The following is an 18,613-nucleotide window of genomic DNA, read 5'->3' on the forward strand; positions in this document are numbered from 1 at the left end:
TGACCAGAAGTCTTGTTCCTCCTGCCACCGAACTTCACTAATTCCCACTATATCTAACTTCAACCTATCCATTTCCCTTTTTAAATTTTCTAACCTACCTGCCCGATTAAGGGATCTGACATTCCACGCTCCGATCCGTAGAACGCCAGTTTTCTTTCTCCTGATAACGACATCCTCTTGAGTAGTCCCCGCCCGGAGATCCGAATGGGGGACTATTTTACCTCCGGAATATTTTACCCAAGAGGACGCCATCATCATGTAATCATACAGTAAAGCTGCATGCCCTCGGGAAAAATTACGGCTGTAGTTTCCCCTTGCTTTCAGCCGTTCGCAGTACCAGCACAGCAAGGCCGTTTTGGTTATTGTTACAAGGCCAGATCAGTCAATCATCCAGACTGTTGCCCTTGCAACTACTGAAAAGGCTGCTGCCCCTCTTCAGGAACCACACGTTTGTCTGGCCTCTCAACAGATACCCCTCCGTTGTGGTTGCACCTACGGTACGGCTATCTGTATCGCTGAGGCACGCAAGCCTCCCCACCAACGGCAAGGTCCAAGGTTCATGGGGGGGGTATTCTGTGAAAAACAAGAAGCAGGGTAATGACAGCACAGCATAAAATTAGTTGCCTTATGCTGAACTGGGAAAAATATTTGAAGTTCACAGTGAAAATAAAAATGAGTTTGCAGTGCTGACAGCTGTTTTAGATCTAGGAATAGCTCAGGCACTACAAGTGAAGCACAAGTTTCACTGGCAGGAGAGGAACTGGATATTCCCTTTGCCAGTTCAACTGATAGACTTCTTCACGAAGTATTGCATAGTAATTAATTACGGCAAAGTAAAACCTGTGGTTCAGGGCCAAGCCAGTTAAACTATGTACAGGGATAAAAATGCTGGGTGCAAGTACACAGGGGTGGAGGCTTAGAAAGCCACTAACATGTTTTTAAACTGTGAAGTGTGTATGCACTAGAGTTAATATTTCTCTGAATCACACAGAGGAGACAGTAAACAAAAGTAAGCCAAAGAAATGGCTAAGTAAACAAGGTACTCGTATATCGGTAGGCAGACGTGTCACCAACAAGAAATGAAAGCTGCAGAGCCTAAGGAAGATCATATGGCTAAAATAAAAAGTTAGGTCCTCATGACGAGAGGATTTTGAGGATAAAAGGTGCGGATGTTGCAGGAAGGCACGCACCAACCAGAAATACTGGCGAGAGTATGAGAAAGCTCTCGTTTGATTGCTGTGTTAATACATGAGAGGAGGTGGTTTCTATTAAGATGCCTCAAATTAAAGTGGCAGAAGTTCCGCAGTATAACACAAGTCTAAAGCAGACTGTATGTAAGGTAGAATAACTCTGGAGTGAGAAAAAAGTCGAGTGACGCCAAGCAAGAGCACATGTTCCAAGTGCTAAAAGAGAAGTTTTTCAACCTCCCTGTATTACTGTACCCCGATTTTTGTAAAAAGTTTATAATCCTGACTGACACAAGCAATTGGCACTGTTCTTAGACAAGGGGAGGTAGGTAAAGACCTCGTTGCATACACATCCAGAACTCTAAACAATGCTGAATAAACTTATAGCACAACTGAAAAAGAGTTATCAGCCATAGTTTGGGCAGTCCAACATTTCAGCTTGTATGTGTTTGGCCATAAGTTTACCATGTGTACAGATCGTAAACCACTGCAGTGGCTCACAAATATTAGCAATCTGTCCTTACATTTAAAGTGGCTCACAAATATTAGCAATCTGTCCTTACATTTAAAGAAGTTCAGACTAAAATCAGAGGAGTGTGATTGCAAAATTGTACACAAAAAGAGCAAAAATGAGCAGGTAGCTGATGCACTGGTTAGAATAAGGGAGATACAGTCAGCTGATGCCAAAACTGGGGAAAATGAAAGGCAGGAAAAGTCAACAGTCAAGGAAAATGAATGGCAGGAGATTACTGCTGAAGAAAAAGTGGAAATTTTGCGGCAATTCCATGATGCACCCATAGATGGTCATCACGGAATCACAAGAACATAATTTTAAAAAAAAATTTTTAAAAAAAGATGACACAATTACCGTTGGTTGCACCACCAACATCAAGGGGTATTTAGTAAATGTGATATTGATATTGTCGGTCCATTGATGGTAAAACACAGAAATAATAAGTACATAGTAACACTAAAGGACGCTGCAACAAAGTCCATAGTAGCAGAACTGATATAAAAGCAGGGTTCAGGTACAGTGGCTCATATCCTTGAGGAAATAATCATTTTGAGATGTGGGAAACTGTCGGTAATACTGAGTGACACTACAGAAAGCGAGCAGATTGTAAAAGACTGGTAGGCTACACACTACTTCTTACAATCTCCAGTCAAATGGAGCATTGGAAAGAGTACATACAAATACAGTGGAATTTCTGAGTCACTGCATCAACAGGGTGCAATCAGATTGCAACCAACGGTTCCAATTTGTGGTATTTGTGTATAATACCACTCCCCAGAGCATAAAAAATTAAACATCACAAGTTGTTTTTCAGCACACAATGTAACATACTGTGTGCATTGCAAAGAGGTGCCACAGGTGTCAGTTATAATTACAACATTACGAACTTGAATTTAAAGAGATCAGACAGATGCACCAATATGCCATGGATTATCACAAACGGTGTAAAGAGAACAATTAGGAGTACTATGATAGAGATCAGAATTCAAAAGATTTTAAAACAGGTGATCAAGTTCTATTATACAATGAAAGAGTTAGAAGGGGCAGAAAGCATAAGCCAGATACACAGCGACACTGTGGTAAGGCCAAAAAAGCTGAAATGTGGTCATTAGTTGAAAGAGAAACAAATTTTTAATGGTGCATGCCAATAGATTAAAGGAGTTCTACTAAAATAGAAGTTTTATTTGAATTTCAGATGAAGAAACTGACGAGTGTGTTGCGTCTGATGAACTGTATTGCAGCGGTATAGACCATTGGACAATATCAGGGTTTTGGCAAAGATAAGTTTCCTTTGTCACCAGGCTTATGTTACAATAGTTACAGCAAAGTACAAATTTATAGTGTGAAATGGAAAATCTGTAGCTATGCCCATTTCAGGGAGCTTCATGGAAAATCTAATAAGGCAGAGAGACTGACACATTTATCTGTAGGTTATTTTTAAAAAAGATAACAAGTTTGGGAATAAGTGAGCAAGAAAGTACAACCATAGAACAAACCTTAGAATGGCATGTGATAAATATCAAGACTTTGCAAGATCTAACTGGACTACTAACAAAACGTGAAATACAGAGGAAATGAGGTGTCTTAAATTTCATGGGGGAAATTAGTAAAATGTTGTCTGGGATATTAGGTACACAGGACGCCTTACATTTCAATTCAAATATTGATTTAATTGAAAATGAAAAGAGGTAACTGCTTAAGTTGACCAAAGAGCAAGTAACAGTCAAAGCAACTTTAAAAAGTTTGAGTCACACAGTAGCTAACCTTCATGGTAACAAGGAAATCACTGTCAAGACTGTGGAAAGGCTTCATGGATACTTGAATGAATTTGCTAATAGCACTGATCAGATGATACAGTTTTTAAGCTGTGATGACTACTTTCAATGAACAGTTAATACAATTGGTATCAATACATAATGAGTCAGAGCAAATGCACAGAAAGAAACACTGCAACCTCACTTAATAATTCAGTACAAATAGTTAAATACTTGCATTTTATTTGGAATGACATTACAGACAAGGAGTCCCAAATTGCTCTAACAGAACAGGGTGGACACCAGTTGTTATGCATAAGTGAGGTTGATAGGTGTTTATGTCTGGTCATATATTAAGCTGTGTACTGAATGTCCCATTAGTGGAAAATTAAGGGTTTCATTTGTACAGAGAACTACCCATACCTTCCAAAACTGAAGGAAGTCAAAATATATTCATGTACACACAACCACAGAGAGATTATATGTTAACAGACAAGCCAAAGCAGTATCATGCAAAACTGAGCAACAACTAACTGATGTGTAAAGAGATAGATCACAGTCACAAAATTTGCAAGCAAAAGTTTATTTTAATGTCCACTTATGATCATTAACCATGTGAAGCTACAATGCTTCAACTAGTATGAGAAATTCCCAAGGACTGCATTAAGAAGTTTGCAAAATTATATGGTAGTATTTGGACTCCCCTGAGTCAGGAACAATGGTTATTCATTGCCCCGAAAGGGGAAGGCTTGACAATTCTGTGTAATAACGACAAGCCAAAAGATGTACAGGCTAAAGATATATGGAAACTTAAATTTTATGGCAAATGTAAAGAATATGGAACACAGGTGTTCATATAGTCTAAACAAATAAAAATAATTAATGTGACCAATGAGGATATAGTTCTTGTTGTGGCAAGAGCGCCAATCCATTATGAGAGGAAGCCGAAAGGCACGCGTTTAAGCTCACGCAGGCTGGCGTGAGGTCTGGAAAATGACAAGGAATTGAGACTAGCAAAAAAAAGGTACGTAGCTTCTGGAATACTTAACTTTAATCCATAATTGGTGAACATCGGTCTGACGGTACATGCATCACAAGATAAATAGCAAATGATAATGGCGCCTTGCTAGGTCGTAGCAAATGACATAGCTGAAGGCTATGCTAACTATCGTCTCGGCAAATGAGAGCATAATTTGTCAGTGAACCATCGCTAGCAAAGTCGGCTGTACAACTGGGGCGAGTGCTAGGACGTCTCTCTAGACCTGCCGTGTGGCGGCGCTCGGTCTGCAATCACTGATAGTGGCGACACGCGGGTCCGACGTATACTAACGGACCGCAGCCGATTTAAAGGCTACCACCTAGCAAGTGTGGTGTCTGGCGGTGACACCACAGTTCTGGCTCTAAACATGTAGGCTGACTGCTGCTGTATAATAAACAAGGAATGGAGGAACATTTCTGAGTTGAAGTTGGACACGCCAATTAAGCATGTAATATAACAATACAGCTTAACATTTTGGTCCAAGCTGCCAGTGTTGGTAGTAGTGTGTGCAAGATATGCCTGCTTGTGTGAATGAATGTTGTGTTTTTCTGTTTCTGATGAAGGCTGTGGCTGAAGGCTTATATGTGTCTTAATTGTGTCTGTCTGCAACATAAAGGGTCATCTTTATGGTAAGTAGCAATCTATCTTCCCTATATTGTTAATATGACCTTAGTGTAGCAGCTCACAAAATAGCAGAAACAGAGGAGGAAACAGCTTTCCAAGAGCAGCATATTTACTCAGAAATGTCTTGGAATCACAATTTGTTACTGTCCCACACACGTCTTGTACTTCATTGAAAGACACTTTCAGTTGTGCCTGTCTCCAGCATAAGATGTCTTCCTTATGGTAAGTAGCAATCTATCTTTTTCTACATTGCAAATAAATATTGATGTGTAAGTGCACAGGTGACATAAAATACTGCTGTGCACAGGTGACATAAAATACTGCTGTGCATATGTATTGTGGGAAACATTTTAACCAATGATTTATATTGATGTTTCTGTGTGTTTCTAAGTGCAGTGAAAAATGAAATGAAGTTTTATGCTGATGTTTAAATGAGCAAGCAACAGTGAAGTGAAATATTAACTGTGCTAAGTGCAAAATGTAAAGAGAACTAAACTGATTACAAGAATGCATATGTCACATTTAGGGCTGACATGATCTAACCATAACAGAAGTCAGATTGCAAATTTATTGTCAATTGACTGTCAAAAAATTTTTCCTATGAGGACAAATGACATCTTTGCATCATTTTGTTAGTACAGTAAACTCCCGTTTATCCGAAATGATCGGGACGACAACTGGTTCGAATAATGAAAATTTCAGATAAACCGAAGTCCCCTTTTTCACACATTAAACACCCCAAATTGCGTCAATACCGTGAAATATGATTGTAAAATGTGCATAGGGTGTGTAGAAAGTTATTGATATGGTTGTGAATAAGCCTGCATGTTTTTAACAGAAAAAAATTGTGTTAACGTGTTAAAAAGGTGCCAAAGTATGAATGAAAACTCTAAGCTTTTAAATGCTGAATAACGAAGCAAGTTTATTTTGTGTTCTTACAGAAAAAGTCCGACTTATTTGGCAGCAGGAAAAAACAGAAGTTTTAATTTTACAACCTACTGTTCTGAATAAAAAATAAACTACTGTACAAAATTAAGAAACAAATCTAGAGATTACTCAAAGGAACGAAAAGTTTGTCTAGAGGAACTTTAAAGTAAAAACAAATAACTTTTAAATTACGGGCAATTAAGTTCTAGGACGCTTCATTAGAATTTACTTTTCAGTAAAAAAGTCTATAATTGTTTTCTGTTTTTTGGCATGAGAAGCTTTTGTTGCACCAATATATCTCCAACATTGGAAACAAACGAATTCGGGATAAGTCACCTCCTCCTGTTGGCTAATGTACTCCAGGGTAGTTTGGATCGCTTTGTAGCCAACTGTGTGAGGAATCTTTTTCTCTGCTTCATCATTAGAGACATATTCTTCTGACGCTTTCTGATTGGTCGCAACTTGGACGATTTCTTCCTCAATCAATTCAAAAAATTTGTTTTCCATCCACTCTTCAACGTCTTCGAAGATTTCGTCTTCACAACCCAGTAGCTTCTCCAGTAAATTCACCAAAATTACATCATTTTCATCTGTTTCTGGCGCGTCAGCTTGAGTTAGTGTTGCCTTCTTCTTCCCACCACTGATGAGTTGCCTTATGACCTAAGAGTTTTTCCCATGCCCTAAAGAGAGAACTCGGAGGAATTAGATTCTAAGCTTCAGCAATCCAATGGATCGATTATTTTAAGAGCTTGTACAAAATCTTTTTCAGCATCAATCGCACCGATTAAGAATTCCAGCAGCTTGCATCTGCAATGTTTTTTCATTGCCTCAAGAACATCTTTATCCATCGTAGAGATGTGACATTTGGTGAGAGAAACACAGCTTTCACAACCCCATTTGTAATCACCTGGGTGAGAAGGAGTGTTGACCACAACAAGTAGTGCTTTCCGAAGAAGTCCATTTTCCTCCATGTATTTTTCTACAGCTGGAACAAACTCTCCCTGGAACCACTCTTTGAAGATAGCACCGTTCAGCTATACCTTAGACTGATTCGTGTACCACAATGGCAAAGGTTTATCAGCTGGCTGCCATCTTAATGCTCTTGGCTTTTTGGATCTGCCAATTAAATTAGGGTGCAATTAATGATTGCCAGTGGCATTACTGCATGTGAGGACAGTAGCTCTTTCTTTGCTTTTTCTATATCCAGATGCCGTTTTTCTAGTTTAGAGACAATGGTTTCTGTTCACAACATTTTATAATTCAACCCGGTTTCATCACCGTTAATAAGTTGATCACCAGTATAACCACCTGTGTCAATGATTGTGTGCAGTTTCTTCTTAAAATCAGCAATAGTGGCTTCATCCCCGGATAATGATTTGTGCTGATGGCAATTTCATGAATGGCATGCCGCCTCTTGAACCAATCCAGCCAGCCATCACTTCTGAGGAATTCTTGCTCCTTTCCTTCAATCAGCTCATAAAAACTCTTCACTTTTTGACAAAGTACAGGACCTGAAACTGGCACACCTTTGTCTCTTATTTGTTTGTACCACAAAAACAAGGCCTCTTCTAACTGAGGATGTGCACCTTTTCTCTTTGTTTTTTGAGATTTCACTGTGCTGCCTGACACTTGGACGGAAAAATTTTTTTCAAGTTACGATCGACTTGTCTTCCAATCAGTAATCGTATTCCTACCGATGTTCAAATCCACACAACCTTCGCAGGTCGCTCACCAGCATCAATTCTCTGGAAAGTGCAAAGCTTTTGTTCCAACCAGATCACATTCTTTTTTGTTTTACACTCGTAGTCATGTTCAGTGTTTTTTTTGCTGACACTCGACTGATTCTCTTTTGGTTTTTGGCCATTTTTAAATCTGGACATTTTAAACCATGTAGCGTAAACGCGAAACATTAAATAGAAAACACACATATAAGACTTGACAACAGTCGAGGAGCACTAGACAAAGGTTTTGAATTTTGAAACCACACTGTGGCAGCCATCGCATGAAAACATTTGATACATCTATCCCCTCTCCCCTGTCCTATCCAAGACCATGCAGCAACACAACAGAGCATTGTACATTCACTATTAAATTGTTAAATGCTTGGCTTTGTCTGATGTACCAATACCAGGCAAAAAGTGTTTGCCACTGCACTCTCATTGTCGGTTTCAACAGGGCTGTCGTGCTGCATAGAGCAATACTGTATGTACTGTACATCCAGGGAGTTCCAGTAGATGGCAATGGCATGAAACCACACAATACGAAAAAGAAACACGCTAAAACTTCAACCAACACTCACACAAATTGACAACACTCAGACTTTTGACAAGTGCCAGTGCACTGATTAGCAGTAGACTGCCGGAAAACACCAGCGAATGCATGGTTCCAGGCGCAAACAAGTTGAAACTTGTCAAGTGTCAGTCTAGGTAGCCAAAAGCGTAGCTGCACGATGCGTCAGACAGCACCAATGAGAGCAGCAAAAATTGGAAAAATTTGTTCGGATAAAGCAGATTTCGGATAAACGCAATTTGGATAAATGGGAGTTTACTGTATGTTCTCTCATCTGCAAATAATGACTTTCATGGTGGGAAATCTTAAAATAGGATGGATGGAACAGTTATTCTCATAGCTTTTTGCTTACATGGAAGTCCCGTTTGGTGCAGCAAAAGGTGTGAAGTTTTTGCAAAAATAGTATTTCCTTGTACTGTTCATAATAAATAAAATGCTGTTTAATAACACACTTGCCTGTATCATCAATGAAATATTTATTGTGTCCATTTTACTTATTCTCCTTTGGGGCAGATACTTGAATACTGTTCAATGCGCCATCATTCCCTCCTTCCGTAATTTGCACACCGCTGACTTACTTATATCTGCTTGTAATCATTTGATTGCTCATTCCATTGCCTTCTCTGTCAGCAGTAAAATACTTCTCTCATTCTCAGTGTCAGTAAGATTAATGACATTAACAGCAGTTTGTCACAGTTTATTGTGAAGGTATTTTCCACTATCACTTTTAGCACCACACTGCAAGGTAATAACACACCCTAATTTGATCTGTAATATGACTGTAAATAGACCAACATAGCTCCTGCTATACTCAGGAAACCAGTTCATGTTGCAGAGTAATACCTGCAAAAGTAGGTCAAATGTACAGTGAAATTTAAGAAACGTTTTAGGGAAAATAAAAGATAGGCTCTCTGCTGACAGAGGAGGAGAGAAAAATCTAGAGAAGAAGACATCTGCAGTCCCTATCATGCTCAAAACCTTTGGAAACCCTTTATCAATGATGGAAAGCTCCAACATTTTTTAGCTGTTCTCCAACAGTCAATGCAAATGATATCTCATTATGCAGACTGTTTTTGGTGAAGTCATTAGAGAGCTTGGGCATTCACTGCACTTCTGATTAGCTGATATTCATACTGTTGCTTCTATTTAATGAAAAAACCCAGTGTCTGATACTGCTGATATCCATTGTAGTAGCTCCCAACTTCACTCATTCATTTAAATCTGGGTTCTACCTGCAGAACAGAGTAATTTCATCAGAAACCAATGTGTGATTCACATACCAGCAGTGTCCATTTTCTCAAACCCTTCTTCGGTGCATTCTGTTGCAGGGAGATGCTTGTGCAAGGTTATTGTAATGACTGAAGCAATTTCATAAAATCACTACATATGCATTAACTGACAATATTGTGAGAAAACTCGACACTCATATAGAAAGCTCAAGAAATTTTGCACAGTAGCAGCTGCACTTCAGATTTCTGCCATGAGAGTGCAGGAGTGACCAATTTGGCAAGATGGTGGCAGGCATCAAGAAAATTTATGTTGACCTTGAAATGCATTAACATCAGTATGCCGCAATGGTGCAATGAAACTTCAGAATAAAGTTCAACAAATATCCACTAATTGCCAACTCCATTTGGCAATGATATGCACACTTTAAATTTTCAGTATACATCTGCAAGGGCAAATCAATGGGCTGACATATAGCAAGCGAAGAAATTGTTGACAGCATGCAGGAGAGTTTCGCATGAAGCCCACAGAAATTTATGAACAGAGCAAGCAGAGAGCTGAACATATCACAGCTGACCATCTGGAAAATCTTAAGGAAATTGAAATTGAAGCCTCCCGCTTGCAATTGCTACAAGCCCTGAATCCTGAAGACAAAATCAGATACTCTGGATTTTCAACACAGTTGTAGAAGTTTATGGAAGAGGATGAGTTTTGTGAGAAATTCATTTTCAATGATGAAGCAACATCTTTGTGACAGGCACAATGTGTGAATCTGGGGGACAGAGAATCCCAACACTATCATGCAGAACACTCAGGTTTCAACAAAAGTTAATGTGTTCTGTGCAGTCTCACAGCTTAAAGTTAGGGTCTATTTTTCTTCTGCTAAAAGATCGTTACAGGACATTTGTATCTGGACATGGTGGAAAACTGGCTCATGCCACAACTTGAGCCTGACATGTGGACCTCATCTACCAACAGGATGGTGCTCCACTCCACTTCGATCATGATGTTTGCGAATTCCTAAACAGGAAACTGAGAAATCGATTGATCGGTCAAGGTGGGTTGATGATCAGCAATTCATGTCAAGGCCTCACGATCTACATCATCATCATCATCATTTAAGACTGATTATGCCTTTCAGCATTCAGTCTGGAGCATAGCCCCCTTATAAAATTCCTCCAAGATCCCCTATTCGGTGCTAACATTGGTGCCTCTTCTGATGTTAAACCTATTACTTTAAAATCATTCTTAACCGAATCCAGGTACCTTCTCCTTGGTCTGCCCCGACTCCTCCAACCCTCTACTGCTGAACCCATGAGTCTCTTGGGTAACCTTGCTTCTCCCATGCGTGTAACATGACCCCACCATCTAAGCCTGTTCGCCCTGATTGCTACATCTATAGAGTTCATTCCCAGTTTTTCTTTGATTTCCTCATTGTGGACACCCTACTACCATTGTTCCCATCTACTAGTACCTGCAATCATCCTAGCTACTTTCATATCCGTAACCTCAACCTTGTTGATAAGGTAACCTGAATCCACCCAGCTTTCGCTCCCATACAACAAAGTTGGTCGAAAGATTGAACGGTGCACAGATAACTTAGCCTTGGTACTGACTTCCTTTTTGCAGAAGAGAGTAGATCGTAGCCGAGCGCTCACTGTATTAGCTTTGCTACACCTCGCTTCCAGTTCTTTCACTATGTTGCCATCCTGTGAGAATATGCATCCTAAGTACTTGAAACCGTCCACCTGTTCTAACTTTGTTCCTCCTATTAGCACTCAATCCATTTATATTTCTTTCCCACTGACATTACTTTCGTTTTGGAGATGCTAATCTTCATACCATAGTCCTTACATTTCTGACCTAGCTCTGAAATATTACATCGCAAACTTTCAATCGAATCTGCCATCACAACTAAGTCATCCGCATATGCAAGACTGCTTATTTTGTGTTCACATATCTTAATCTCATCCAGCCAGTCTATTGTTTTCAACATATGATCCATAAATAATATGAACGACAGTGGAGACAGGTTGCAGCCTTGTCTTACCCCTGAAACTACTCTGAACCATCAAATCAATTTACCGTCAACTCGAACTGCTGCCTGACTATCCATGTAAAGACCTTTAATTGCTTGCAAAAGTTTGCCTCCTATTCCATAATCTCGTAGAACAGACAATAACTTCTTCCTAGGAACCCAGTCATATGCCTTTTCTAGATCTATAAAGCATAGACACAATTCCCTGTTCCACTTATAACACTTCTCCATTATTTGCCGTAAGCTAAAGATCTGGTCCTGACAACCTCTAAGAGGCCTAAACCCACACTGATTTTCATCCAATTGGTCCTCAACTAATACTCGCACTTTCCTTTCAACAATACCTGAGAAGATTTTACCCACAACACTGATTAAAGAGATACCTCTGTAGTTGTTACAATCTTTTCTGTTTCCATGTTTCAAGATTGGTGCGATTACTGCTTTTGTACAGTCTGATGGCACCTGTCCCGACTCCCAGGCCATTTCGATTATCCTGTGTAGCCATTTAAGACCTGACATTCCACTGTATTTGATGAGTTCCGACTTAATTTCATCCACCCCAGCTGCTTTATTGCACTGCAATCTATTGACCATTTTCTCCACTTCCTCAAATGTGATCCTACTTCCATCATCATTCCTATCCCATTCTACCTCGAAATCTGAAACATTACTGATCGTATTTTCACCTACATTGAGCAACTCTTCAAAATATTCCCTCCATCTGCCCAAGGCATCCACAGGATTCACCAGCAGTTTTCCTGACCTGTCCAAAATACTTGTCATTTCCTTCTTACCTCCCTTTTGAAGACTGCTAATTACACTCCAGAATGGTTTTCCAGCAGCTTGACCCATAGTCTCCAACCTGTTTCCAAAGTCTTCCCAAAATTTCTTCTTTGATGCTGCAATTATCTGTTTGGCTTTGTTTCTTTCTTCAACATAACTTTCTCTGTCTACCTGAGTTCTAGTATGTAGCCATTTTTGATATGCCTTCTTTTTCCTTTTACAGGCTGCCTTGACTGTGTCATTCCGCCAAGCTGTTTGCTTCATCCTACTTTTACACACTACTGTTCCAAGGCATTCTTTAGCCACTTCTAGTTCTGTGTCCTTGTACCTTGTCCATTCCTTTTCCAATGACTGTAATTGACTACATTCAACTAACTGGTACCTTTCTGAGATCGCTTTTATGTACTTGTGCCTGATTTCCTTATCCTGAAGTTTCTCCACTCTTATCCTCCTACATATGGACCTGACCTCCTGCACTTTCGGCTTCACAATCCCAATTTCACTGCAGATTAAATAATGATCAGTGTCAGCAAAGAATCCCCTGAATACGTGTGTGTCCCTCACAGCCTTCCTCAATTCCTGATCTGTTATTATATAGTCAATGACAGATCTGGTTCCCCTGCCTTCCCAAGTATACCGGTGAATGTTCTTATGTTTAAAAAAGGAGTTTTTGATTACTAAGCCCATACTGGCACAGAAATCCAAGAGTTGTTTCCCGTTCCTGTTGGCCTCCATATCCTCTCCAAATTTACCCATAACCTTTTCATACCCTTCTGTTCGATTTCCAATCCTGGCATTAAAATCACCCATGAGCAGAACACTGTCCTTGTCCTTTACTCTAACAACTACATCACTGAGTGCCTCATAAAAACTATCCATCTTATCTTGATCTGTCCCTTCACAATGCGAATATACTGACACAATCCTAATTTTCTTGCTAGACACTGTCAAATCTATCCACATCAGTCATTCGTTTACATACCTTATTGCAACTACGCTGGGTTCCATTTCTTTCTGGATGTAAAGCCCTACACCCCATTGTGCTATTCCTGCTTTGACTCCTGACAGGTAGACTTTGTATTCTCCCACTTCCTCTTCTTTCTCACCCCTTACCCGAATGTCACTAACAGCTAAAACGTCCAGCCCCATCTTACTTGCAGCCTCTGCCAGCTCTACCTTCTTCCCAGAGTAGCCCCCATTGATATTAATAGCTCCCCATCTCATTACCATTTGTTTGCCAAGTCGTATCTTAGGAGTCCCTGGTTTGTCAATTAGAGGTGGGACTCCATCACCTCCAAAGGTCCGAGGCATTTTGCTCTGATTGTTGCCAGCATCATATTTAAAGTACCAGGGAAGCAGGTTGCTAGCCTTACTTGCCCCGAGTCCCATTGGATTTTACCCCTAACGGTTGAGGGACTAACCGGTGGATTTGGTAGTCTTTGCCATATGAGCACAAAGGTGACCATGACTCAGAATATGTCTGAGATGCCCAGCCTTATTCCAAAGTATCTGGTAAATACTTGGCCACTCATACATTACCCATGGTTCATGAACTAGGACATGACTACAGGAACCCACACCATGAACCACCTACACCCACGCAATTTTTTTGAGTGAAGTTATGTGAAAGATTAGGTATTTACACCTCCTCTAAACTCAAACTTACCATACTGTGAGCTCATATCAACAGGGTTTTTAACAGATTGACAGGGACACACTAAGCCAGACTTGGGGAGAACTTGCAGTGGTATGGGGTACCTTCCGCCTTGCATCAAACAGTGGCTTGCAGAGTATTTATGTATATGTAGATGTTATAAACTTGATATCTGCAGTGTCAGTAGGGGCGGGATTGCACCAATAAAAAAAGCTCATTAGAGTAATGAAATTTTGGGAATACATTTGTCTATGTAACTTTTTTTATGTGATTAAAATTTCAAGATCATAGATTAATGTAAGTCACTGCAAATGAGACATGCTGGTACATTAATAACCAGTGTAATTACCAGACTGTTGAATTCAAGCATGCAAACATGCACGCATTGTGTTGTAAAGGCACCATCTGTCAGTTTGGGCGAAGGAATTCCATGCCTGTTGCACTTGGTTAGTCAAGACAGCGATGGGTACTGCTGGTTGTGGATGACGCTGGAGTTGTCATCCGATTATGTCCCATATGTGCTCAATTGGAGATCTTGTGATCGTGCAGGCCAAGGCAATATGTCGATGGTCCATAGAGCATGTTGGGTTACAATAGCAGTTGGTGGGTGAGCATTATCCTGTTGGAAAACACTCGCTGGAATCTGTTCATGAATGGCAGAACAACAGGTTGTATCACCAGACTGACATGCAAATTTGCAGTAAAAATGTATCGGATAACCATGAGAGTGATCCTGCTGCCATCTGAAATTGCACCTCAGACCACTACTCCAGGTGCAGGTCCAGTATGTCTAGCATGGATAAAGGTCGTGAGCCAGTCCTCAACTGGCCTCCTCCTAACCAACACTCAGTGAGCACTAGCACCAAGGCAAAACCAGCTTTCATCAGAAAACACAACAGACATCCACTCTGCCCTCCAATGGGTTCATGCTTGATACCACTGAAGTTGCAAATGGTGGTGGTCTGGAGCCAGTGGAATGCACTCTACGGAGCACTTGGATTGGACCTGTCCTTGATGTAACTGATTTGTAACAGTTCATTGTGTCACTGTGCTGCCAACCGCTGCTCAAATTGCTGCTGCAGATGCAGTACAATGTGCCACAGCCAATACACTGAACACGATGGTCTTCCCTCTCCGTAGTGCCATGTGGCTGACCAGAGCCTGGCCTTCTTGCAACTGTACATCCTTGTGGGAACCACTACCAGCAACCATGTACAGTGGCTACATTCCTGCCAAGTTTTTTCTGTAGTACTGCAGATGGAACATCCAACTTCTCACAGCCCTATTACATGACCCTGTTCGACCACAGAAAGGTGTTGATGGCGTCTTTTTTGCCTTCACAGTATTTTTGCACTGTAATATAGCTACAATAAACCTGTGAAATTGCTTCAATCATTTATAATAACCTAGTATTTCAAATGAGGGTAGAAGGATATTACAGTACTGGCATACACATACAATCTCTCACATATTAGCTTCTCTACAAGTCTGTGACACCAATTATGAGTAGCTATTTAAGTAATAACATTACAGTAACTTCCTGATGGAGCTATACACTACAGGTTCATTACGTGGTACATACGCAACACACTTTCAAAGCATTCACTTACTGGTGTAGTTCGATAACACAAGCTTGTTAACAACACACAAGTAAACGCCTTGCAGTGCATTCAAGAGTTAAAAAATACAAATGACTTATAACCCTAAAACCTTATTACCTTATTTTCACCTCTTATTCCACAGGCAATATTCGGATCAGCTGAAAAAAAAAAAATCAATAAAATTTGTGTTACTGATGCTATATTTTGAAATTTATTACAGCAACACAAAAAGCAGAGAAACAAAAGAAAAAAAAAAGAAACATACCACCAGCATTTAACAAAACACTCAAGCAGCGGGAATTATCTGTAGTTGCTGCTGCGTGAAGAGGAGTTCGACCCCAAGAATCTTGACTGTTTATGTGTGCAACCTGTTCTCCACGCAATAAATCTTCCAACAATTCGGCATTATCCCATAATGCTGCCTGCAGAAAGAATAACTTACAATTACTGACTAACAATAGGGATATTTCACAAAATATACGGATTACAAAATACCACTCATGTTTCACATGTTGATATATGTATTTAATGAAATTTTCTAATGTATATAAATCATACAAAAGAAGAAAACAAAGTTAATACCAAAACACACAAATAAGAATACTGCATATACAATACACAGTTAGCTCAGGCCACGAGTATTTGGTATAATACTAAATTCACATTGTGTCAGTTTCACTAAATTCTCTGGCTAAAACTAAACTGACTTGCCATTAAACTACGCCAATATGTCACTTCACTGCAGTAAAAGTATTCAAGAAAGAAGCATGAAATTATCCTCTATGAAACCTACAGACAGAAGACACAACATAAATATTAACTATTTAGTACATGGTACTTTTAATGTTCTTACGCAGAAAAAAGATAGAACAAATCACATACTTTCTGTACCCGGAAAGCTTAGTGACATGGAAGGAAAGCTGTACAAAGGAATTAAGGAGGAGACTATCTGTGGCAAAGAAAGCATTTGAAAAGGTGAAGCACTTGCTAAAAGCTAGAAGATTTCCAATAGAGCCAAGGAAAATATCTGCGAAAAGTTACACCGGAAGTGGAACATTATACAGCAGTGAACAGTGGACAGTAAAATATTTCAAAAGGTTTGAAATGTAGCTATGGAGAATATTGGTTAAGGTGAAGTGGACTGATAGACTTAAGAATGAAGAACTAATGAAGAAAATAGGGGAAGGAAAGAGATTGTTAAAATTGATCACAATGAGGAAAAACTCTTGGCTGGGACATTTACTGCATAGGAATTATCTACAACAAAGAATTATAGAGGAAAATGTGGAAGAAATGAGAGGAAGAGGTAGAAAGAGATTTGGAAGAAATGGACAAATATGATGAAGCATGATACTCAGGAAAGGACATAACAGAGAACCTCCAATTGAAATATGGGATAACAGACACATTAAAGAAGAAGAAGTCAACTGTACTAATACCTGGCAAACTAAGCAACAGCTGACAAAGCACGTAAAATGTAGAACAGATTAAATCTTTCAGTGGTGACATCATTTTAAGTTGTATATCAAAAACTTGCATTTATGGGTTTAAAAACATGGAAGTACAATCTATTTACACTCCACATCTTCCTTTAATGCCTGGGTAGCAATGTACATTGATACAATAAAAAATCATGGTAACACTTACATTTTTCAGTGTTTACGTGCAGAGACGAGGGTGATTCAAACTGGCATTACCATGTGTTAAAAATTACTCTGATTTGTCACTTAGTTTGGATGGTTTTCACCCAGATGGAGGAAGTGTAGTGTCATTCAGTGATACACTTTTTGCTTTTGGATGGGAAAATGCGTGTGATACAAGCAAAAACTCAATCCTAATTTAGGTGGCCGTTCACCACATATGACAACAGTTGGATACAAGATTATGAAAAGGATAGTTGCTACTCATCATATAGTGGAGATTCTGAGTCACAGATAGGCTGAAAGCTTTGTTTGACAGTCTTTCTGTTGTGTCTGTCTGTGACTCAGCATCTTCACTATATGATGAGTAGCAACTATCCTTTTCATAATATTGTCATTATTCCATCCTGGACTTTCATTTTTTTATTTTAACAGTTAGAAACAGTGCAACAAATTTAAATTTGGTCCAACATCTGTTTTTGATGAGGATCACCAGGATGCCCAGAAAATGAGGTTACCGTGGAAAGTGCATTGCAAATGGTATTTCCCATTTATTTCACTTATGGAGCACTGAAGGAATGACTGCTTAAATACCTGTAGTTAGTATAAATTTATCTTTACTGTCCTTATGGGACCAATACATATTGGGCTGTAGTATATTCCTATATTTATTGCTTAACATTCATTCTTGAAACTTTGTAAATAGGATTTTGCAGGATAGCTGGCACCTATCCAAGCATCTGCCAGTTCAGGTTTTTCATATCTACAAGATGTTCTCTAGTGGATCAAATGAATGTGTGACCATCCACACTGCATTTTTCTGTATACCGGGTTATCAAAAAGTCAGTATAAATTTGAAAACTTAATAAACCATGGAATAATGTAGGTAGAGAGGTAAAAATTGACATACATGCTTGGAATGACATGGGGTTTTATTAGACCACCTCAAAAAAACAAAGTTCACAAAATGTCCGACAGATGGAGCTGGACAGCAAAATGTCAGTGACTGCACATGACAATCGTGTATAAAAGGAGCTATAATTAGAGAGAGAATCAGATGCACCAGCAGTCGCAGCATGTTGACGTGGCGCTTTTAGTGAAGCTGTATTATCAGAATGGGGAATGTGCTAGTTCAGCGTTACGATCCTATCGCCATAGGAAGGGGATTCAAATGGGTAAAGGTTCGTTGACAAATGTAGCTGTGGCGAGAATGATTTCGAAGGCACGGGTCGTTTAGACGATAGACCCCGTAGTGGCCAACCGAACACAAGGCGTAATGCTGCTGAGACAGTTCAGGAAGAAATGGAGACTGTAGTTGCCTATGCACGGAGAAGTC

General features: G+C 39.6%; 1 protein-coding gene across 1 annotated transcript in view; it reads right to left on the bottom strand.

Moving 5' to 3' along the window:
* The window catches only part of LOC126470639 (leucine-rich repeat serine/threonine-protein kinase 1), a 375,607-nt gene that overhangs the window by 346,687 nt on the left and 10,307 nt on the right, over window positions 1-18,613 (bottom strand). The window contains exons 2-3 of the mRNA XM_050098623.1: window positions 15,903-16,059; window positions 15,755-15,795 (exon numbers count right to left, since the gene is read on the bottom strand). Of these exons, the coding sequence (XP_049954580.1) occupies window positions 15,755-15,795; window positions 15,903-16,059 (198 nt within the window). The remainder of the gene's footprint in view (window positions 1-15,754; window positions 15,796-15,902; window positions 16,060-18,613) is intronic.

This window comes from Schistocerca serialis, chromosome 1 (genome assembly GCF_023864345.2).
Source record: "Schistocerca serialis cubense isolate TAMUIC-IGC-003099 chromosome 1, iqSchSeri2.2, whole genome shotgun sequence".
Classification (NCBI taxonomy): Eukaryota; Metazoa; Arthropoda; class Insecta; order Orthoptera; family Acrididae; genus Schistocerca; species Schistocerca serialis.